This window comes from Palaemon carinicauda, chromosome 1 (genome assembly GCF_036898095.1).
Source record: "Palaemon carinicauda isolate YSFRI2023 chromosome 1, ASM3689809v2, whole genome shotgun sequence".
In the NCBI taxonomy this organism is placed as follows: Eukaryota; Metazoa; Arthropoda; class Malacostraca; order Decapoda; family Palaemonidae; genus Palaemon; species Palaemon carinicauda.
The window spans coordinates 17,062,682-17,086,681 of record NC_090725.1 but is presented as its reverse complement, the minus strand read 5'-3'; the positions used below and the strand labels follow the sequence as shown (position 1 = coordinate 17,086,681).

The window sequence follows — 24,000 nt, the reverse complement described above, 5'->3', positions numbered from 1 at the left end:
ATATATATATATATATATATATATATATATATATATATATATATATTACAAGCTTTGCAAGGAGCATTAATTAACCTTAAGTTTAAAAACAATAATATATCCCTGAATTCTAAATGTGCCCAAAATATCGCTTAGCAAGAGTGTATGTGGGAGAGTGGTATGTGCATTGACCCTAAAGTCTAATGTTTGAGTACTTAGTCCTATATGTTCATTACTTCCAAATATTATCTATGCCTAGCGAGAGAGAGAGAGAGAGAGAGAGAGAGAGAGAGAGAGAGAGAGAGAGAGAGAGAGAGAGAGAGAGAGTAACGTGGCAGTAAACAGGTGCTGCTATGAATAATACAACATATGGCTCCGTTGGTGGTTACCAGGTGCGAGTGGTTATAATTCGATAAAAAAACGAATCTTAAAAAATAAAATCTAGTCATAAAAAATGTCTAAAAGCACATAGGAAAATATCATAGAGCTATTATAAAATCTTAGGAGTATAATAGAACCGTCAAGACGAGACAATATTCACTCTTCTTAAACAATTCAAGACAGGTGTTTTGACACATGTGCAACGGATAAACGGACTTGTTGGCATTTTTTATCATCCCACAATTTTTATCGAAGATTCTATCAATACAATGAAAAAAACTTTTTGTGACGATAGATTTAAATCAATAATCTTGATTGCCTCTTTCCTCTAAAGTCTATCACGAACAAGACATAAATAGGGAGAAATTTATCGCTCGATTCAAATAGAATTTTTAAAGCAATTGAGGTTAGAGAGAAACGTGATGTAACACACATGCCTGGCTACAGATTTTAAGTTTTCGGATCATGACGTCAAAGCCGACGAGAGAGAGAGAGAGAGAGAGAGAGAGAGAGAGAGAGAGAGAGAGAGAGAGAGAGAGAGAGAGAGAGAGTGTGTGTTTTCAGGTTTTCAATGCCCGAATTCTCACAGTCCTTCTGGGATAATGCACCCCAGATAAATACTGAAGCATACATTAGAAGAATCATCTGTTATTATTATCTATTCTCAACTTCCTCCTATTTGAACTACCTTTACAGTCTATCCTTTCGTTTACAATTTGGCTTTTGTAAAGACCTTGGAGCATGTGATGCCCTTCTTACAATCTTCAATAATGTATAGAAATCCCTTGATTGTGGTTAGGATGTTCGTATGATTGGTCTTGATTTTACTGCTGCCTTTGACCGCGTTAATTATGTGCCGTTTTTTTCAAACTTAAACAGCTGGAATTTGGTAGGTCTTTTCTCTGCATCATTATTGAATTTTTAAGTAATAAATCGCAAAGAGTTGTTGTTGATGGGCACCATAATGAGTATAGGATTGTGAGATCTGGTGTTCCTCAGGATAGTGTTCTTGGCCAATTACTTTTCATACTATACATGTGTTTGGCCTAGAAAACAAGCTCGTTGCATATGCAGATAATGCTACTCCCTTTGCATCAATTCCATCTCCTGAATGTAGCTCTGGGGTAGCTTTATCTGTTAATAGATATCTTGCTAAAACTAGCGCGTGGTGAAAAGTATGATTGCAAGTACGTCGATGACAGTTGCTCCTCGACATCCAGATCTCAGCATTGATAATGTTTCTTTAACCTGTAAGACTTTTTTAAAATTTTAGGTGTGATTCTTGACAACAAGTTTACTTATGAGAAACACATTAGATCTGTGTCTTCTTCAATTGCACGATTGTCTTATCGAGAAAGTCAAGTTTTCTGTCATCAATTTATTCTGAAGAAGTGTTTTAATTCTTTCATTCTACCTTGCTTCGAGTATTGTTCTCCTGTTTGATCTTCAGCTGCTGATTCCCATCTTAATTTGTTTGAGAGGAACTTATGGTCTATTAAATTTCTTCTTAATGACCTAGATATTAATTTCTGGCACCGTAGTTCAATTAGTTCGTTATGCATGTTGTATAAGATTTTTCATAATTCTGACCATCCATAACATTCAAATCTTCCCGGATAGTACCATCCTGTTCGTAATACTAGGCATGCAGTTAATTCTAACAGTCAAACTTTTTCCATCATGCGGCTCAATAATGCAGAGCATTCTAGAAGTTTTATTCCAGCTGTAACCAAGTTGTGGAATGAGCTTCCTAATTGGATTGTTGAATCGGTAGAACTTCAGAAGTTCAAACTAGTAGCAAATGCTTTTATGTTGAACTAGCTGACATAAGTCTTTATGGTCTTAATATGAAACATCTGTTTTAATGTTGTTAATTTTCTTAATAGATTTCATTCTAATTGTTCATTACTACTCATATACTTTAATTACTTCCTTATTTACTTTCCTCACTGAGCTATTTTGTCCTGCTGGAGCCTATGGGCTTATAGCATTCTACTTTTTTTTAACTAGAGTTGTAGTTTAGCTAATGATAATAATAATAATAATAATAATAATAATAATAATAATAATAATAATAATAATAATAATAATAATAACAATAATAATAATAATAATTCCTCAATCCAAGATGAAAAACACGTCTAAATCTTTTATATATATTACTAGTGTCTGAAAACTCTCCTTTTCAAAAAAATCCTTTAAGGTTAAAGATACTGTGTATTCTTACAGCAGTTGACTCACTTCGTATTTAAAACATTGTAGTACTCTAGTACTCATGAATACTTTTACCAATAAGAAATCTAATGCCGAAGAATCTCTTAACACAAAATATTTTAAGGGTCCCAATATTTTAGATTATCATTATTTTAGAACCATATAAGGATAGGAAAAAAATTATCAAAGAAATTAATGTTATTTACAGACACAACATTACTGGGAGAATAACTGATAGATAAGTGCATTGAAAAGGAGAAGGAGAAATTACAACTGAAGGGTGCCAGAAGTGCAATGCATGGAGATGGTCGAATCTATTACAATCTTAAAGAACGAGTAATTAGTTGCTTCATCTTGATATAATGGGGAAAATAATGCAACTTTTTGCTTCGGCTGGTCACAATCTGTATATCAAACCCTTGAATATCTGCCTGCAAAAAAATGGATCACTTCATGAAGAATCACCTAAGAATTCATGAGAGTTTCATTGAAGGTGTTCCCTATGTTGTCCAGAAGTGTGATAAAATTTTGGTCAGGGTTCTCACCTGACCTTGTAATCAAAGATACAGTGATGTGCAGCCTCAAAACTACAAGGGGTCTTACTTGAAGATGAGAGATGAGGGAGGCGCTGCACCTAGTGTGGGTGTTGTTAAATCATGTTGTATCTCAAGCCAACATTCCGATACAACAGCTGACAAAAGTGAACTATGAGTCCAGTGAACAGTATAAAGTCCTTTAACCTGCATTTCTGAAAAAGGATGGCTGATATGTTGAAGATTCTGAGCCCAATAGAACAGAGGACCCGATTCTCAGGAAGTGAAGGCTTGTTTAACATAATTAATGCATCTGCAATTGTGGACAGTGCAAAGGAAGTTGGTTATTGCACTCTGGTATTCTACAGAAGATGGAAGGAGAAAAAGGTGATTGGATAGTCTTTGAAAAGATATCTCAGGCAGTTCTTAGGTACTCAATATCTCTTTGAGAGGTTTTTGTTTGCAGGAACAGAGCCTGAACAACTAGTTCAGGCTCTAGATTATGAACCAGCACTCTTTGAAACAAGAAATGTACTTCTCCCTTCAAACAAACAACAGTTGGCTAAGCCGATATGGGATGTAACAACTGCAGGGAGTGGTTCAAAGGATTATGTTTGTTCTAGATGGAAGTGCCTTGATACAGAGAATACCCTGGGACACTAGCCAGGCATATCATGCAATTGCACAGCTTTAATATGACTTCATTAGAGACAAGTATATCCTTTTCTCAGTCATTTTATTTGGAGGATACAGTAACATTCCTTCAACCTAAGATATTAAGTATAAAAGAAGGAATGGCCAATGTAGAAGAACAGTGACATTTATTGGGTTGATAGTCCATAAAGTAAAAAAGAAAGTTCATATCAGATTCAGAAAACAGGCAAGGATTCATCAACCTCCTCACTGGAAAAAACTACAGGCAAATGGAGTTAAATTCTCAGTGCACTACTATCTATATAAAGTCCCATGACTTCCTCCTTAATTTAATAGAGCTAATGAAAGAGGCTTCTGTTTAATGTGAAACCGAAACCACCAGAGTTTGAGACACCGACCTAATTAAGAAACTTGGATTCAAGCATCTACTCCACATTATTGTCTTACTTTATATCGAGAAATGTCATCTCAATTTTGTGGGATTGGTCAGAACCAAAATTAAGACCTGGCAACTAGACGCAGAATGACGTGTGTTGACCATGACGTAGGGACCCGTGAAGTTTGTATCTGCTATGCAGTTATTAGTGGGTTGAAGTTGTGGAGTGATTTTTTAGGGTGCGCACACAATATTATCATTATAAATATTCTATATGGCTGAGGATTGGATGGAATTTACAGGATAGTAATACTTTGTTAAAAATAAGTTTATTGTACATAGATAGTGGTATAGTAGCTATCATTTTAATGAATAAAGTTACAATACTTAAGTAGAATATACATACATACATATATATATATATATATATATATATATATATATATATATATGTGTGTGTGTGTGTGTATATGTATATATATATATATATATATATATATATATATATATATATATATATATATATATATATATATTTATATATTTATATTTTCATATATATATGTATATATATATTTATATATACCTACACACACAAACACACACACATATATGTATATAACGGATTTTGAGCGAAGCGAAAAATCTATTTTTGGGTGAGATAGCCATGTCGTCCTGATGGAAGTTCCTATAGGGTAGCTTCCTAGGGTATATTACAACTACGGCGATATTCCCAGAGAATTTACCTTAAGGTACCAGAATTCTAACTCCTGGAGCGAGTATCCCTCGTGAAAGGGATATCGCGACATATCAGAGGACGTATTCTAGACACGTCACATGGCAATCTACGACCTGAACAGAGATTCGTCTCGTAGGAGGGAGATTGACGAGATACGAATTCGGGAAAGAAAAAGGGGAGCCGCTCCCAAGGCTTCCCTATCCCCCGATTCGTATGCGTGCCTGGCGCCAATCCTGGCGCCATCTGTATTCCTTGTAGCGTACACGAGGTGCTACAGATACTGTATGTAGGGAGGGGTCCTACAGCCCTTTCTTAGAAAGGCAAGGGCGGGTCCATCAGGACGACATGGCTATCTCACCCAAAAATAGATTTTTCGCTTCACTCAAAATCCGTTTTTTGGGCTCAAGCCATGTCGTCCTGATGGAAGTGTACCAGAGCATTACTGTATCTGTGGATTCTCAGAACGTGCCGTACTCCCCGGAGATATTTATTCCCGGTCGACTAGACCTAGAGACCTAAGATGTTACCGTTATACATCTTTTCAACTAACTATAAACTATGTTAGAGCTTCCTGCCCCCTACAGGGAAGAGTCCTACTAGACTCTGGAAAGTCTCGAAGAGTACATATATCTATGTATGAATACTAGGCAAGCTAATATAGTGGTCTCACCCTATATTAAGTAAAGCATAGTTTGTATAGAACCACTGCGTCAATATATTGACCAGTCATCCGCACAATACTTGTATTGGACAAAGGTTTATATCCGCATAGGAAGAAACTAATAAAACCGCCCTCGTCCCTTTATGGGACGGAGTCCTCCCATTAGGGGACTTACATAAACCAATGCAACATAGCTTGCAAAACAGAACAATTCTATCAGAATTATCCCAGATAAGATACATAGAATTAAAATGCTCAATTATACCAATAAATTGACACAGGTGAAAGAGACGCAAGGTTCTCAAGAACAAGTTTATTGACAGATAATAAACAGACAGGTTAACAACAAATATATATATTTATATAAAAGAGGGTAACCCAAAACTTTAAGCATAAGTATGATAGTAAACAGAACTTGTTTATCTGAAAGAAAAACCATTAAACACCACTTTAATGAGATACCAAGGTATCAAGTCATAAAAAATCTGTATTACAAATCAATCACATTAGCGTTAGAAACGCTTGGCACACATGTCTGAACTTATGCAAGGTTCACCTTTGAAGGAAGGAACAGTCTATATGGGCACTTGGTGCCCTCATTTAGTTTGTAGTACAGTATGTACCTACACACTCACCCTGGACTTAATCGTCCCAATTAAGACCACTGTTCCTCGCAGAGTTAAACAGTAGGGTTAACTACACGACCCACTGCTACCACAGATCTCTTAAGTTCCTCTACTTGCTTCGCATAGTGGCGAAAGAACACCCTGGAAGACTTCCAGCCCGTGTATGAACGGAGATGTTCAAATCCATACAATTAAAGAAATTTAGGGATGAGGCAACTTTCCTCGGATCGTGACCTGCGGGTGTACTGTCAGGATCCGCTCTGCGAATAAAATATGTCATTTTCGCTCTGAGTTGATTCAGAGATAAATTTGAGCCTGATGTTTCTCCCCTGAATAGTTGACTACCCTTGAAGTCTGAAGTTCTACGAAGATAGACCTTTAGGCATTCTACTGGACATAGAGATGCATCTTCTTTCAGAGGACAGATTCTCCAGGGACCCCACCTGTTGGTGGGTAACTCATTCTTGGCGAGAAACGTAGGATCCGGAAACAGGTTCAGCTCCCCCCCATCCAGGAACTGAACACGACCTGCCTCTCTCGAGAGGGCTACGATCTCACTAACCCTGGCCCCGGACGCGAGTGCAAATAGGAAAATAACTTTTTGCGTCAAATCCTTTAACGCACATTCTTCATTGCTCAACAAGGAGGCGAAATGAAGAACTTTGTCTAAAGACCATGAGATGGGCTTTGGAGGTGCTGAAGGTCTGAGCCTAGCGCAGGCTTTCGGAACTTTATTAAAGATCTCGTTACCTAGGTCGATCTGGAAGGCAAATAAAATGGGTCTCATCAAAGCCGATTTACACACTGAAATCGTGTTAGCTGCCAATCCTTGGCCATGGAGGTGGATGAAGAAAGATAAGCAGAAATCTGTTGAGATCTCCTGCGGATTCTTTGCCTTTACAAAGGCCACCCATTTTCTCCAAGATGACTCATATTGCCTTCTAGTCGATTTGCACTTGTATTCCTCTAGGAAGTCTATGCTGGCTTTCGAAATCCCGAAGCGCTTTCTCACCGCTAGGGCGAGAAAATCATGAGCTGCAGGGTCTGGGTTTTCTGTAATGAAGCGCAGACAGTCGACTTCTGGACTCGCTGGGTCAGAACTGGATGTGGTAGCGGCACGAACTTCATCTGTAGTTCCAACGCCAAGGGGAACCACATGCTGTTCGCCCACTTGTGGGCCACTATTGCCGCTACCCCCTTGAAGGATCTCAGTTTGTTGAGGACCCTCAACAGAAGGTTGTGAGGAGGGAACAGATAAATCCTGGACCATCTGTTCCAGTCGAGGGACATTGCGTCCACTGCTTCCGCTAAGGGGTCCTCGTACGGGGACACGTACAGGGGCAACTTCTTGTTGTCTTTCGTCGCAAAGAGGTCTATTTGCAGTTCTGGGACTTGATTCAGAATGAAGGAAAATGATCCTGCGTCTAAGGACCATTCCGACTCTATCGGTGTGAACCTGGATAGAGCGTCCGCTGTCACATTGCGGACTCCTTGAAGGTGAACTGCCGACAGGTACCACTTCTTCTTTTCCGCCAATCGGAAAATGGCTAACATCACTTGGTTGAGAGGTGGTGACCTCGACCCTTGTCGATTCAAGCATCTCACAACCACCTCGCTGTCTGTCACCAATCTTATGTGGATCGAGTGACGCGGGGAGACTTTCTTTAAGGTAAGGAGCACTGCCATAGCTTCTAGAAAGTTTATATGAAAGGTCCTGAATAGCTTGGACCAAGTCCCCTGGACTTTTTTCCGATGAGAGTGACCTCCCCATCCCTCCTTTGAGGCGTCTGAGTGAATCGTCATCGACGGGGGAGGTGGCTGAAGAAGAACAGACTTCTTTAGATGTCTGGCTTGGGACCAAGGTCTGAGAAGAGTACTTAGCCGAGGCGGCACTGGTCTTCTCAGGTCTCTTCGCGCGTTTGATGCATACCTTCTCCAAACTCCGGTTGCATCCTTTAGCTGTGCTCTTAGCACTGGGTCTGTCACTGAAGCAAACTGGAGAGAGCCTAGTACCCTCTCCTGTTCGCGTCTTGATATCCTTTCGGAATCTAGAAGTCTCTTGACAGAGCCCGCTATCTCCTTCCTTTTCTTCATTGGGATGGAGAAACTGTGTGACAAAAGGTCCCAGTGGATTCCCAGCCACTGGAACTTTTGGGATGGAGAAAGTCGAGACTTTTTCTTGTTGATCTTGAAGCCTAGGTACTCTAGGAACTGGATCACCTGACTGGAAGCTTGCAAGCATTCGGTCTCGGATGCTGCCCACACCAGCCAGTCGTCCAGGTAGGCTACTACCTGAATTCCCTTTAGGCGTAATTGTTTGAGAGCTGCGCTCGCAAGCTTCGTGAAAATCCTTGGGGCTATGTTTAGCCCGAATGGCATGGCTCTGAAGGCGTACAGTTTCCGTTGTAGCCTGAACCCTAGGTAGGGGGAGAGTCGACGGCTGATTGGAATGTGCCAATAGGCGTCTGACAAGTCTATAGAGACTGAGTATGCCCTCTTGGGCAGTAAGGTCCTTATGTGTTGCAGTGTTAGCATCTTGAATTTGCAATTCACTATGAACTTGTTGAGTGGTGACAAGTCCAGAATGACTCTGAGCTTTTCCGAGTCTTTCTTGGGAACACAAAACAGCCTCCCTTGGAATTTGATGGACTTCACCTTTCGGATCACATTTTTCTCCAACAGTTCTTGAACGTACTCCTCCAAAATGGGGGTGGAGTGTTGGAAAAACCGAAGGCATGGGGGTGGAGTGCTGTACCAGCTCCAACCCAGTCCATTCTTGAGTAGGCTTTGGGCCCAGGGATCGAAGGTCCAGCGATCCCAAAATTTCATCAGTCTCCCTCCTACCGGTATCATTTCACTTGGACTGCCGTCCTGAGGTCTTGCCTCCCTGACCACGACCACCTCTGAATCCCCTTCCCCTTGAGGGGCGCCTAGACGAGCCTCTGGCTGCTCCTCTAGGTTTTGCACGAAAGGAAGAAGACTGTCCTTCGAACGTTGGGGCGAATGTGGTTGACTGACCTGGCACAGCCTGGGGTACCCACTGAAAGGCAGTCGGGGTTTGTGCCACCATCTGGGGCACTGGAGGCAAAGGCAATTGCAGTTGCTGTTGCTGTCTATAAGGCTTGGCTGGCCGAAATGGTAGCCTAGTCTTCATATTCTTCCTCTTTGGTTGAGGACCCTCATCCGGGGAAGATTTTCTTTTGATAGCCAGGCCCCACTTCTGGAGAAGATTTCTATTCTCCACGGCGGCCTTATCAACAACCTCTTTGACCACATCGGTAGGGAAAAGGTCTTTTCCCCAAATGTTGGAGGAGATTAACTTCCTTGGCTCGTGTCTCACCGAAGCCCCGGTGAACACGAACTCCCTGCAAGCTCTCCTTGCCTTGACGAAGCTATAAAGGTCCTTCGTCACTGTGGCTAAGTGAGACTTAGCCACTACCATGAACATTTCATGGACCTTGGGGTCACTTGCCATCGTCTCGAGAGTAGTCTGATGAGACATTGAGGCAGCCAGTCTTTCTTTTGTCTCGAACTCTCTTCGTAAAAGAGATTCGGACAGCTTGGGGAGGTCCTCGCCGAATTGCCGTCCGGCAATATCAGCCTCCAACTTTCCCACTGAGAATGTCAGATGGACATCCTTCCAGTCTTTGTGGTCCATAGGTAGGGCCAGCGACAAGGGTTTACACTCCTCCAGGGAGGGGCAAGGCTTGCCGGCCTCGACTGCCTTTAGGACAGCCGCAAACCCTTTCTGTAAAAAGGGGAAGGCTCTATCAGGAGAGGACACAAACGAAGGGAGCTTCTTGCTCAATGCAGCTACCTTCGAATTCGAGAAGCCCCTCTCTTTCATCGAGGATGAAAGTAGGGCTTGAGCCTTAGCGTGGTCCATAATAATGACCTCCTTCGGCTCTGTCTCCTCCCTTGAAGCTGGTTCTTTTCTCAGCCGGACATAGCAGTCCGGATATGATGCCTTGCTGGGCCAGAATTCTACCTCCTCTAGGGGAACTGAACCCAGCTTATCCGAGATGACGATCTTTCCAGTCGTCATCGGCATGTGCTCAGCATACCTCCATGGGTTAGCATCTGAGCATATGGGAAGGTCTTTCACATTGAGCCTTTTCCGGGGCCCATGTGATTCTGCCAGGGACTGCATACGCAGTTCCATTGCAGCCGCCTTCTCCTGATTCTCCTTCTGCATTTGTTGGATCATTCCAACAATCGAAGAGAGGGCCTGTCCCAGTTCTACTGGGAGGCCAGCCGATGTTGAGGGGATAGGCTCCGGCATCTGAACCGGAGTAGCCGACACCTCGTCGACCTCATCCTCTACGACATCCGGGGTTTGAACTTGATCCTGACCTTCTGCCAGGAGGTCTTCTTCCAAACGTTCGTCCAGGTCAGACATCCTGTCACACAACTGGATGTCTTGCATCGCATCTGCGACTTCCTCGTCCACCTGGACTTGATCTTGAAGGATCTCCTCTTGAGGCTGGGGAATCACTGCCTCAGCTGATGCCTGGGGAAAAAGATACGCCCTCATCTTCTCACTTGGAAGATAAGGGCCAGAGGTGTTCTTCTTGAAGCCCCTTACCCAAGTACGAAGCTTTTCCCTAGCTATATCCCTTGATTCCGCCGTTCTAGGGGAATCAAAAGCCTCAGTAATCAGGTTAGTGCATACAGTACATACCTGAGGGTCCCAATACTGGAGATCATCCTTGGAGACAGCGCATGCTGCGTGTCTCCTACAACACTCATGTCCGCAGAGGTTCTTGCTGCGGACATTGCAGAAAACATTTCCACACTTCGGAGGGTCCTCCTGTAAAGAGAAGAAATTTCCATGAGTATCAAGTGAACTATGTATCACTGGATATGCATAGTATAGCATAACAATTCATAAATGAAAGACACACACTTGTGTTTCCCTCACAACCCATTGCTGCAGCCTTCCAGATAATAAAATCAAAATGGTTTATCTCTACTAGAGTAACCAATGCAAGGTTTCCAGAGGAAACAGGTGGAGCTCACACCTAGGCAATGATTTTAAAATCCTGGATAATAGACGGGGAAGAACTCTGCTTCCTGTCTGAGGGCAACAGCAAAGGGCTGTGCAAGAAAACACAATAGTGTTAGAAGATACAGTGCTGTACCTAAACTTTTACTATAGTTTTCTTCTTACTGTATATGCTATACAGAAGAATAATAGTACAGTATAGGAGGATGTGTGCCGGCCTGCCTTTGCCGGCCGGCACACACCACAATTAGCTTTAAAGTATACTACTTAACAGCTATAGGGCGGCAGCCCTCTGGTTCAAATGCCTGTGCCGGCGGCAGCAGCTGCCGGCCAGCAACAGCCAGTGTTGGCCGGCAATGATTGCCGGCCAGCAACTACACAAGGTAGTACCCAGCTGCCGGCCACACTCTTGGTGACCGGCAGACAAGGACTGACATAAGCCGGCCGGCAAAGGTACAAGACCGATGCCAGCCGGCAGCAAAAGAACCAGAAGACTACACCTGCCCGGCTGCCGGCCTCATAGGCCGGCAGCCGGCCTCATAGGCCGGCAGCCGGGACAGGTACAGCACTAGAAGAAAATAGAATGGATGCCGGGATAAGAGTGTACACAACCCCCCAAGCCCGGCAACCGAAAGAGTGCATATAAGGAAGGGGAGAAACTTAATTCAGGCTTCCTTGACCAATGCCGTCCGGCTCTGCCGGCAGGCATGGATGAGGGACCAAGAGAGGTCCGGGTAGCACTCGAAAACATAAGACCCTTGCCGTCCAGCGTCTCTGCCGGCCGGCAATGGGCTTAGTCAATCCAAATCCCAACCTATACTAGGTCCAGAAGTAGAATGACATATGGTACAGTAATACCCCTGCCGGCCAGCTCTGCCGGCCGGCAAGGTACAGTACAGTAATGGCTAGGCCATTACGGAGATAGAGGGGGAAGGGACAAGAGGGTCCTGCCAACCTTGCTTTAGTGACAGATCATCCGCAGCCAAGAACTTTGTCTTAGCCTAAGGGAGATCTAAGGGAAAGGGCCAGCGCAGTAGTATAATACCTGCCAGCTTCCAGAGCACCAAAGCAAGGAAGGCGTTGCTACTCCCAAGGGAAGATTTATCCTCCCCGAGAACAGCAACAGGACTTAGTCTGGTCGATCACAGAAGAAGGAATCATAACTACAGAAACCTTCGATAGTGACCTAAGGGAGCTAAGCTCCCTTTGTAAGTGTTAGGTCAGCGAGGGAGACTCTGCCCCAAGCCAAACAACACGGACTCAGACTAAAAACTCTGTTGTTCTGTCCCTCTTTGAACCAGACTCTGCTGGAACAGGAAGGTACAGTAACACCCTAGTATAGTTTTATCGAAAATAAATTCGGAAAAAACCACTTAGGGATAAGCCCAAGGCTTAAACAGAGGGAAAGGGATTGCATACCTTCTCCGAAGAAAAGAAAGCAACCGGGGAGTATAATAAAGTATACTAAGGCTCCATAAGCAATTAGCCTAGGCACCAAGAGAATCGATTACCTAATTCACCGAAACTCTCACGTATACAATCTTGGAAATATTCCACACAGTCTAAAATGTATAAAATATAGCCTAAAGCTTCAATAAAATTTTAATTACACTCGGAAAAACCATAATCATGCATTAAGTACTAGGACCAAACGACTAGGCTACATGGCCTAGCGTAGGCCAGAATGGCGAATACTTCGCCAAATAATACTAAGCACGAAAGGAAATCCTATGTAAAGCTAAATAGCTAAATTTTATTAAGCAAAACAACCAGGAATGTCACTCTGACTAACTAATTTATACCTAGCGAGTGACAGTGTCCAGGACACCTCTGGTAGGCTACGGCTCTTGTATCAAAGATTAATCCTATTAATCACTCAAAATTTTACCAAGAGCCTACATTTATACATAACAGACACTATACTCAACTTATCCGAGGTCAACGAAGACGAAGAAGCCATGAAAAGCTGAATAAATCCAAGATTTGCGAGAAAAACAGGAAAAAACACCGAGTTGTTAAGCTACGCAAAAAGGAATACAGATGGCGCCAGGATTGGCGCCAGGCACGCATACGAATCGGGGGATAGGGAAGCCTTGGGAGCGGCTCCCCTTTTTCTTTCCCGAATTCGTATCTCGTCAATCTCCCTCCTACGAGACGAATCTCTGTTCAGGTCGTAGATTGCCATGTGACGTGTCTAGAATACGTCCTCTGATATGTCGCGATATCCCTTTCACGAGGGATACTCGCTCCAGGAGTTAGAATTCTGGTACCTTAAGGTAAATTCTCTGGGAATATCGCCGTAGTTGTAATATACCCTAGGAAGCTACCCTATAGGAACTTCCATCAGGACGACATGGCTTGAGCCCAAAAATATATATATATATATATATATATATATATATATATATATATATATATAATGTCTTGTACTGATATAATGATAACCATACAGAAAGGGGGTCGTGGCAGATATAAACTTCACGGGGCCCTACATCAGCAAAGTTTTAGGGCCTGCAATTTAACCACCAGATCCAAGAGTTGAAATCCAATTCTCTTGATCCAGAGGAGTAAGACTGGAAGATTTTTGATGGAAGACTAATTCCAATTCAAACTGAAAGGGATACTATCCCCAAATCATTGTTAGAACTTATCAGGTGCCATTGTAAAACTGATTGCGGCACATTAACATGCAAGTGCTGTTGTCAAGGTCTTGACTGCTCTATAGCATGATCAGAATGCATGGAGAATTGTTCAAATATATCACCAAATAAAGCCAATTAGGAATTTGACTCTGATTAGCTTTCATTAGTCACAACGTAGCTTCAGCTTTTACTCGCCAGCACTCATGGTAGTACAACTTTCCATTTTTCTGGTAGTGTAGTTAACCCTCTACTTGTCTGTTCCCTACCTGCCATGTAGGCATTAATACTCTCCTCACTCATCCCCTATATAGGAAGCTCATGCCCTCCTGTCAGCATTTTTAAGGACTTGACTCCACCTCCCTTAATAGTGATATTATACATATGAATGAAGTTTAGTCTCAAAATACATCCAATCCCCGGTGTCCCCAAAGTGGGCACTACTAGAAAGTTATGCATATAAAATTTTTCGATCCGTCCTTCAATGACTGTTTTGTTTCCATACAATTGCTTCCTGTAATACTTCCTTGCTTGTGGAGCGAAACACTTGATCCTTTATCGAAGATGGCTTACCTATCAGGTTTTTGCATAGTGCCAGTACCCCTAGCCAGGTTCACGGGATAGGCCTTGGTCGTCGAGCAGCATGAGTGTCTACTGCAACTTGGGAAGTTTCCAGATAATGATATTTTGTTTCACCACCATCATCTATGTCTGAGTTTATTCTCTGTGTGTCTGATAGTCACTTGAGTGTGTTGGCAGGGCTTTGGGCACTAGTTGGTTTTACTAGCTTACTACTCCATCGACCAAACATGTCTACAATTGAGCCTGTCTTCTAGTTCTTGGACGTATTGGTACCGCATGTTTTCATCATCAACTCCACTGGTTCCAACAACCCCTCCATAGCAACAGCAAGGTAGCTCTAGTTTCTTTAAGACATATTACACTTCACCGGCTTTAGTTAACTCGTTTTTATTTCACAGCATTACTCAGACCCCACACTTGACACCAGTTAACCTATGCTTGGGGTTGTGGCAACGTATCTGTTAGATTCTAACAGAAAGGTGAGGTGAATGCAAGTAACCTTTATTCAACGGATAACGAGCATATATACAAGCACTTGCGAGCAATAATGTCTCAAAAATTCTAAGAAACTAAAACATGCGATGTAAAGCTTAAACAGATAGGTCTATTATCAGTGTGGGAAAGAGTGAGAGATGAAAAAACAATAGCATTGTATTATATGAGTGTGTATGAAACACAGCCACTGCAGAGTCATTAGCAAAATGCTTTGAGTTTTATATATATATTTTTTTTAACATTTAACATGGCTGTACACAGGATGAGCTCTCAGGTGAGTTCTTGTTCTCGTGAAAAGTAGTCGGGTTACACAGCAGCATCTAATATGGATGATGTTCCCGTACTCTCAGAAATGGCGGAATTTGACGCATCCATACTGCCTTTAAATATTGGTTGAATATAATATTTTTTATTATTCATATGTACAATTTGATTATCTGTCCATGGGGACTAGGATATATATATATATATATATATATATATATATATACTCATATACACGCACACACACACACACACACACATATATATATATATATATATATATATATATATTTATATATACTGTATATACATACATACATACACACACGTACACACACACACACACACACATATATATATATATATATATATATATATATATATATATATATATATATATATAAAGTATATGTACATGTGTAAGGCTGTGACATTTCTTTGAAAGACTTTTAACTTATTGTTACTTTTTAGAGTTATGCATATTTTTGGTTAACTTTTAAAGTTATGATATATTAGTGTAATTTACCTATATGTGCAAGATTTCTTCAAAATATACGTCACCAGTTTCTTTAATTTGCAATCTTTAAATGGGGAATTCCTACTTATCATGTATTTTATTTATATGATTGACTGTAAGTATTTGAAATTTGTAATACTACCTGAGTACCATATCAGCCCTGATGAATGACATTTGTGTAGTAATCAATAGGGTGGAAAAGGTATGTAAAATGTCACAGCCAATGCCATCCATCCAAAAGGGCTCACCCATACACGCATACCGCGACCGGGTTGCCTGTTGTGCTGTACTTTGTAAACTTTGTATTTTGCCCAATAAATTGTTTCTTTCTCCTCCTCAGAAGAGCGATGGTCTCCCCATTAACAACTGTGGTGTTGGTGTGCCTGGTGACAGGGTTGGTGATAATGACTTCTAAAAACAAGAACTTGAGGATGTCCATGAACTATGAGAGAAATCTAACAGCCGCTGCACTGATAGACAAGTGAGTTATTATTATTATTATTATTATTATTATTATTATTACTTGCTAAGCAACAACCCTAGTTGGAAAAGCAGGAGGCTATAAGCCCAGGGGTTCCAAGAAGGAAACTAGCTCATTGAGAAAAGTAAGCAAGAAAAAATGAAATATTTTAAGAACAGCAACAACTTTAAAATAGATATTTCCTATATAAACTAAAAAACTTTAACAAAACTAGACGAAGAGAAATAAGATAGAATAGTGTGCCCGAGTGTCCCCTCAAGCAAGAGAGCTCTAACCCAAGACAGTGGAAGGCCCTGGTACAGAGGCTATGGCACTACCCAAGACTAGAGAACAATGGCTAAAGTCTCTCCTACCCTTACCAAGAGGAGAGTAGCCACTGAACAATTACAGTGCAGTAGTTAACCCCTTGAGAGAAGAAGTTATGAGGTAACATAAGTCCTTCAGAATAAGTTGTGAGCACTTTTTTTTTTTTTTTTTTTTTTTTTTTTTTTGCCATACTCAAGGTAAGTAGGTTAAGTGTGAATTCATGCTCAAGCAAATGAATTGAGATCTAATCTGAACAAAAATGACAAATGTTTTCTATATTATTTTTCTCCGGTCGGGAAAGTTTATGATACATAAATTTACTTATACTACGATGAAGTACAATACATTGGGACGAAATTACCTTTCAAATAGTTAGAGTTTTATTTCAGTAACCCATACAGTTTACAAAAGGCATACATGATACCGGCTGTCTCCTAAGTATATATGTTTAGATCAGTGGTTCCCAACCTGGGGGAAATTTCCCCCTGGGGGGAAATTTGAAGCTTCCAGGGGGGAAATAATTGCACTACCTACTACCTAAAAAAACCAGAAAAAATGTCCACATAGTACGTGCGGCAATTTGTTGTTAGCCATTCAATTGTGATATGATCATATAATTTCTCACTGACATGATATTCAAGGGGAGAATTGGAATATCATGCCCATTTCTGAGGCAGGCGAGTGGGCATGGGGGCTGGGCGGGGCATGAAGGGGGAAATCTGGATGGTTGAACTGGGTGCAGGGGGGAAATGACAGGAAAAAAGTTGGGAACCACTGGTTTAGATTGTGTAGATCTTGGTTGTGTTAGCCTGTATCCACTTACGTTTGCTTCTCCGCAGAGAGTAGTTCATTAATCTCTCGATCTATTCTGTCGCTTTTATATAATTATTTTAGACCAGTCAAATAGTGATTTGTAAAGGAAAACATTCGCTGAAAGCTGCAATTTGTTTCATCAGCCTGATAATAGGGTACTTAATAACATTTTAATTTTGAACCCCTTTATGGCAAACAAAATCAGTTTATTTTTTAATTTTATTTTTTTGTTAATATGTCGATTGGTAATAAAATTATTCCAAAGGAAAATATAACGAAATACAAATTGTTTTACATAAATTTATGTACAAAATATGTTTAATACACTTTTTTTGTATATTGGATGGATTTGGTACTACACGCATGAGAAGGTTTCTACTGTTTCATTCATAGGCCCCGTTGCTTGAATAACCTAGGATAAATTCCCTCCAAAGGCGTCATTCCTCCTTTATTCTTGCTAAGGATAGACAGTGAATACTCACTGGCAGTTTTACCATACTTCCACATAACCATCCACACAAAGGGCATAATCTATGGTAATCATTTGAGCTCTTTTTTACTCTACTTCATTGGTTATTCATTTTGGCAAAAAGAAAATTTCTAGTATTTCATCTGTGGGCTCATGACACTCCTCATATATGTTTACATTAGAGCTCGTGCATGATAACCCTTTACATGACACACACATTATGGAGCATTTTAAGCCTTGCCATCTACAACTGCAAGTGGCTGTCGTACATCCTTTGAGACATTTGCATGATATAATGTTTGGAAAATCTATCAGATAAGATTAAAAAAAGTAGACTGAGGTGGTATGGCCATGTCATGAGAAGAGATGAACAGTATATTGGGAGGTGAGTGATGGAAATGGAAGTACAGGGAACGAGAAGGAGAGGAAGACCAAGGCGAAGGTGGATGGACTGTATCAAGGATGACCTTCGATCAAAGGGATTAACCGGTGATGAGGTGTGGGACAGAGGTAGATGGAGAAAGCTGGCCAAAAAACATTGACCCCACATAGAAGTGGGAAAAGATGTAGGCAAAGAAGAAGAAGAAGAATGTTTAGAAAATCTAGCGAAGCAGGTTAATATCTTTGATGATTTGGGCTAGCCCTTTTGCAGTCATCTTCCAACCCTAATCTGCAGGTGGCAAGTCAATCTCTAACAATTTCTGGACTTGGAGATATGCATGTGGAGAGTGAAATCGAGCAACGACGTCTCGGGAGGTATGGCAATTATGGAGGGTAAGATAATTTAATTTAGTGATTTGGCAAAACATTGATATATGAAGTTACTAATGGATTCACATTCTTTATTCCCATACAATTGGAAGATGGAAGATTTCCCCCTTCATCTATCTTCCCAGGATCTGTATGTGATTTCTTAAACATTGATACAAGTTCATGAAGTTTTTTATGCTTTACAAGTAGATTTGCAAACCCAAGATTACCTGGTTTGCAAAATGCAGAAGTGGTATCAGTCGTACTGAATGTATGTGACAAAAAAATTTTGTCTTTTAAAGACTGCTTTTATTTCATGGAGGCTTGTGTGTACAGTTTGTTCTCTGTTTTTTCTTTACTTTGTTTAAAGACATTTATGTTATTTTTGGCCATGCTAATGCAGCAGGATTACCAGAAGGTCTACATTTTCTCCAACTATTATTAGTGCGTCAGTCTTGGGAGATTCTTCAATGGCCACATTAACAATTAATGTGGCTGCATCTTTATTAGCTTGTTTTACAGTAAATGCCTAAAAGGTCAACTTTGTGATGAGCCTTATGATAAGTCCGCTCTTATTTTGCTCGCTTGAAATAAATTTACTCTGACTTGTTGTTGCTGGTAGAGTTTCATCAAATATGGAGTCTCTGGTAGCACAAGTCATTTGACGAGCATGTATGCATATTAAAGTCACTGATGGCACTCGGTCTGTAGTGTTTCTTCACGCAGAATTGTTGAAAAATTTCTTGCTGATGCCAAAGAACTCGTTGAGTAAGAAACCCCACATCAACAACATATACTCTATCTCAAATTACAATGTCGCATAAAGGTGAAAATTCTTCATAAATGAAAATTTTGGGGGATTACATACTCCAGAGTCATCAAACAGTGACAAGAGATGAAGGCTAGTTCATGCTGAAAGTTTCGTTTGATTGTTCTTGTGATTTCTTTGCATATGAAAATTTTCTAAATAACATCTCAGGATCATCTGAAAATGAAAAATCCCTAGTGCTCACTCTTACCATGGTAGCTCCTAGGGGTTCTTTCGTTGAAACTTGACTTTTGCAAAGCTTTTGACAACAATATTTGAAATTGAACCAACTCTAGTTTCATAAACATTATTGGGATTAATTTTTTTCATCTGTTAAGCCTTTACTTATTTAGATAATTCCATCAAAATCTGGAAATGCTGGATGCGATGAAAACCATTCCACAAAGTGTTGAAGATCTTGAGCGTCTCTTGAAATACGCAGTTTTTTTTTTTTTTTTGGCATCTTCGTGTTGCTTTGTTGTACTGTAATCAATATCACTGTCTTCTTCGATCTTCTCTGTGATCTACAAAGTGGTAAGCATTTCAAGTACCTATTTAGTAAGAATTGAATCAGTCATCCATTTTTTATGTGTCAGTCCACCAGAACTCTTCATAGATTGAATTAGGAACCAGATGCCAGATCAAAAAATTTCTGACCATCTCTTTATCATAATCCTCATATTCTTCGGGGGTGATGCCCCTTTTGAGATTATACATGTCTTGCAGGTACTGATGAACAGACTTTTCATGCAGAGAGGGACTGCTTGTATGGAAATAGGGTAGCATATTATGAATTGTTTCAAGGGGTAATTGCCAGTTTCCTCCAAATTATGTTTCAATTGATTGTTTAACCAGTGTTGCCATTTCAAAGTACTGGACCCAAAGTTTTGCTGTGTCACCCTTAGTCTTCATCTTATTAATAATGTCATTAAACATTTTTTAATTGTTCATCGGCAATCAGCGTAGAGTCAATCTCCTGTAAAGTTGTCTCTAATATTGACTGTTCCTCAGCAGAAATATTGATTTAATTCAGAATCAGTGTAGCTAGGGTGGCATGCACTAGTATGTGACCACTCAACCTTTTGTCCATTAGTTCCACTTCCATTCATTATGTAGCCAATGGGGACCATAAATGATATTAATAAGTGAAAACCACAAAGAAGCAAAATAGCATTACTTAGTTGTGACATTGTCCGCTGGTTGTAACAATATCACGAGCCCTAATTTACAAAGGCTGGTCAACTCTTAGAAAGCAAGTTTGCTGTTTCCCTCTTTGCGTTTCCTCAAAGTTTGGATGAAAGCTATGTATATTGTATCATATTAATTAGATGGAGCATTTAGGAATGGAAGGTATGAGATATGAAATACATCATAAGGAAGAAATGTAATACATTTCTTCATGAAAACATTCAGTTCAGTACTTTTAAATGTCAATTACCCTTTTCTGAATAAGCAATGAAGTTCCTTAAGACTGTGCCAGAGATTGGATTGATATTCAATATATAATGGACTGTGTTACCTTTCCTTTCATAGAGTTTAATGGGGATATGGCCAAACCCATCAATAGTGGGTACAGCCGGGATCTTTCCCAATCTTTTGATAGGGTGATCTGGACTAGAGTCAACTGGAGAAGGAGTAAGGCACTGAGTTCCACCCCTACTGTGAAGGGTTTTGAACCCATCAATGGTGTAGATGTTTACATCAGCATTGTGTTGAACCCATCAATGGTACAAATATTTACATCAGCATTGTGTTGAACCCATCAATGGTACAAATATTTACATCAGCATTATGTTGAACCAATCAATGGCACAGATGATTACATCAGCAATGTGTTGAACCCATCAATAGTACAGATGTTTACATCAGCATTGTGTTGAACCCATCAATGGTACAAATATTTACATCAGCATTGTGTTGAACCCATCAATGGTACAAATATTTACACCAGCAGTGTGTTGAACCAATCAATGGCACAGATATTTACATCAGCATTGTGTTGAACCCATCAATGGTACAAATATTTACATCAGCATTGTATTGAACCAATCAATGGCACAGATGTTACATCAGCAATGTGTTGAACCCATCAATGGTACAGATATTTACATCAGCATTGTGTTGAACCCATCAATGGTACAAATATTTACATCAGCATTGTATTGAACCAATCAGTGGCACCGATGTTACATCAGCAATGTGTTGAACCCATCAATGGTACAGATATTTACATCAGCATTGTGTTGAACCCATCAATAGTACAAATATTTACATCAGCATTGTGTTGAACCAATCAATGGCACAGATGATTACATCAGCAATGTGTTGAACCCATCAATGGTACAGATATTTACATCACCATTGTGTTGAACCCATCAATTGTACATATATTTACATCAGCATTGTGTTGAACCAATCAATGGCACAGATGATTACATCAACATTGTGTTTAACCCATCAATGGTACAGATATTTACATCAGCATTGTGTTGAACCAATCAATGGCACAGATGATTACATCAGCATTATCGAAAACAAAATGCTTGTATTACTTTGAGACTCGCTCTTTGGCTCTAACAACACTGAAACCTGAAAGAGGGTTGCTTCAGCATATGGAGAAAACAATCCCGGGGTTGAGAGAACATTAAATAGATGCTTTGACACATACTTTTGACTAAGATGAATAGCATGACCTTTCTGTAGAGAGGATTACATAAATTGGTTTGCCTGTTGTTAGAATAGAATGGGAAATAGCTATACACCTCTACTCCCACTGCCTTATATCTCCTCTCATGTTCTTCAGGATGATATTTTATCAATGCAAATTATTGTATCTGGCATAAGCGTGTCCAAATCAATCAGGAAAAACTTTGAGTTCGATACTGACCTGCCTCATAGGTCTGTGACTTAACATCCTCCTCTATTATATTTACTGCTGTCTTTACTATCCCAAGTCTCTCCTCTTCCTCGTCTTTACACCTACTATTCTTATACCATGTGATAGACAGAATTAGTTCCCCGTGTCACGAAAACACACATTTGCCTTTTGACTCTATTTACAGTTACAACAGTGTTCTCCATACCTAAGCATCAGATCAGATTTTATCATTTTCTTATTCGGCATCTCATCGTCATATCCTTCAAAGATTTCACTAAAAAATAAATTGGTATTCTTCTCTATTTTCCTCAAGAGAAGTAAAAGCATTAGTCATTGCCTTAGAAACTGTAGAAACCTTTGGACGACCAGATTAGTTTTTCAAGTGATGGTGTGTAAAACTTCTTACATTTTGAATATCACGCCTCTGCAGCAACTAAATTAAATACATTATATATGCAGGTCCTTTTCTCACTCACTTTCTAAATATTGTCCTTCATATGAAAAGTCTCTACATGGTGTACAGTAGTCTCACGATCACTTGCATGCGTTTTGCATATATATTTTTTTTTTTAATGATTCATAAGACACATCTTCACCACAAAATAGGTCATGAAGAAAATCAAAATCCGCTTCTTGACATGTCAGAAATAGTTTGGGATCTGTAAAGGTTTTATATCACTTCTTCCTTTCGTATACCATTTCTTTCATGCACTTTGAAACCTTTGAAGGTGTTTTCCATATTTTTTTTTCTAAAATTCATAAGATACATCTTCACCACAAAAATAGGTCATGAAGAAAATCAAAATCCGCTTTTTGACATGTCAGAAGTAGTTTAGGATCTGTAAAGGTTTTATATCACTTCTTCCTTTCGTATATCCTTTGCTACCTTTTTTTCACGCACTTTGAAACCTTTGAGTCCTATTTGGGAATGTTTCCTTGATGAAGTCATTTTCCAGATAACATTAACGTCTAATAGCAGGTTAACAAACCTCGTTCACAATCATTGACGGCAAAAGAAAAACACTACAATTAATGCAGTAACTTGACAGATGATTGAATGTATCGTTTGAGATAACTTCACGGGAGATATTTTGTAATTATACAAAGTTTGGGCTCCTTTAGCATCAAAACCGACCATCACCGGAAAAATGCACTGAACGTTTATCGTAGAACAAGATTATTTGTAGAATTATTGGTAAAACGTTTCCTTTGAATTAAGTATTGAACAAGATATATATATATATATATATATATATATATATATATATATATATATATATATATATATATAAATATATATATATATATATATATATATATATATATATATATATATGTATACTGTATATATATATATATATATATATATATATATATATATATATATATATATATATATATATATATATATATATATAACATATATATATATATATATGTATATAAATTTTAGCGCATATTTCTTTTCGATATGGCGGCCAAAACTGGTGCGATGGACGGTTGTAAAATTGATGTTATAACGTACGTTATTATGACGATGAAACAATTTACAGCTTTTCGTAAATTTTTTCCTTATATCAGCATTTTTTTTTCTCATATGAATGGCCTATCTCTCATTCCTTTACTTAAAAACATTTCTATTTCTTATTACCCCATCTCTCAAACATTTTTTTTTTTTTCGAAAGAAATATTTTGATCAAGAATGTACTTTTGTTCTGTATAGATTATATATAATTAATGATGTTTTAAGTGACGATGTAAAAATCACGAAGCCTATTATAATTCCAATATATTCTTACTAAATCTATTTTTATTTTGCAGGAACACACG

The 24,000-nt window shown here is 39.6% G+C and overlaps 1 protein-coding gene across 5 annotated transcripts in view; it reads left to right on the top strand.

The window, feature by feature from the left end:
- Positions 1–24,000, top strand: part of LOC137641536 (fibrinogen- and Ig-binding protein-like) — a 90,693-nt gene that overhangs the window by 50,973 nt on the left and 15,720 nt on the right. For all 5 annotated transcript variants that reach the window (XM_068374209.1, XM_068374216.1, XM_068374199.1 and 2 more), the window contains 2 exons: positions 16,006–16,146; positions 23,992–24,000. The exon at positions 23,992–24,000 is cut by the window's right edge and continues 73 nt beyond it. In XM_068374209.1, coding sequence (XP_068230310.1) covers positions 16,006–16,146; positions 23,992–24,000 — 150 coding nt within the window. The remainder of the gene's footprint in view (positions 1–16,005; positions 16,147–23,991) is intronic.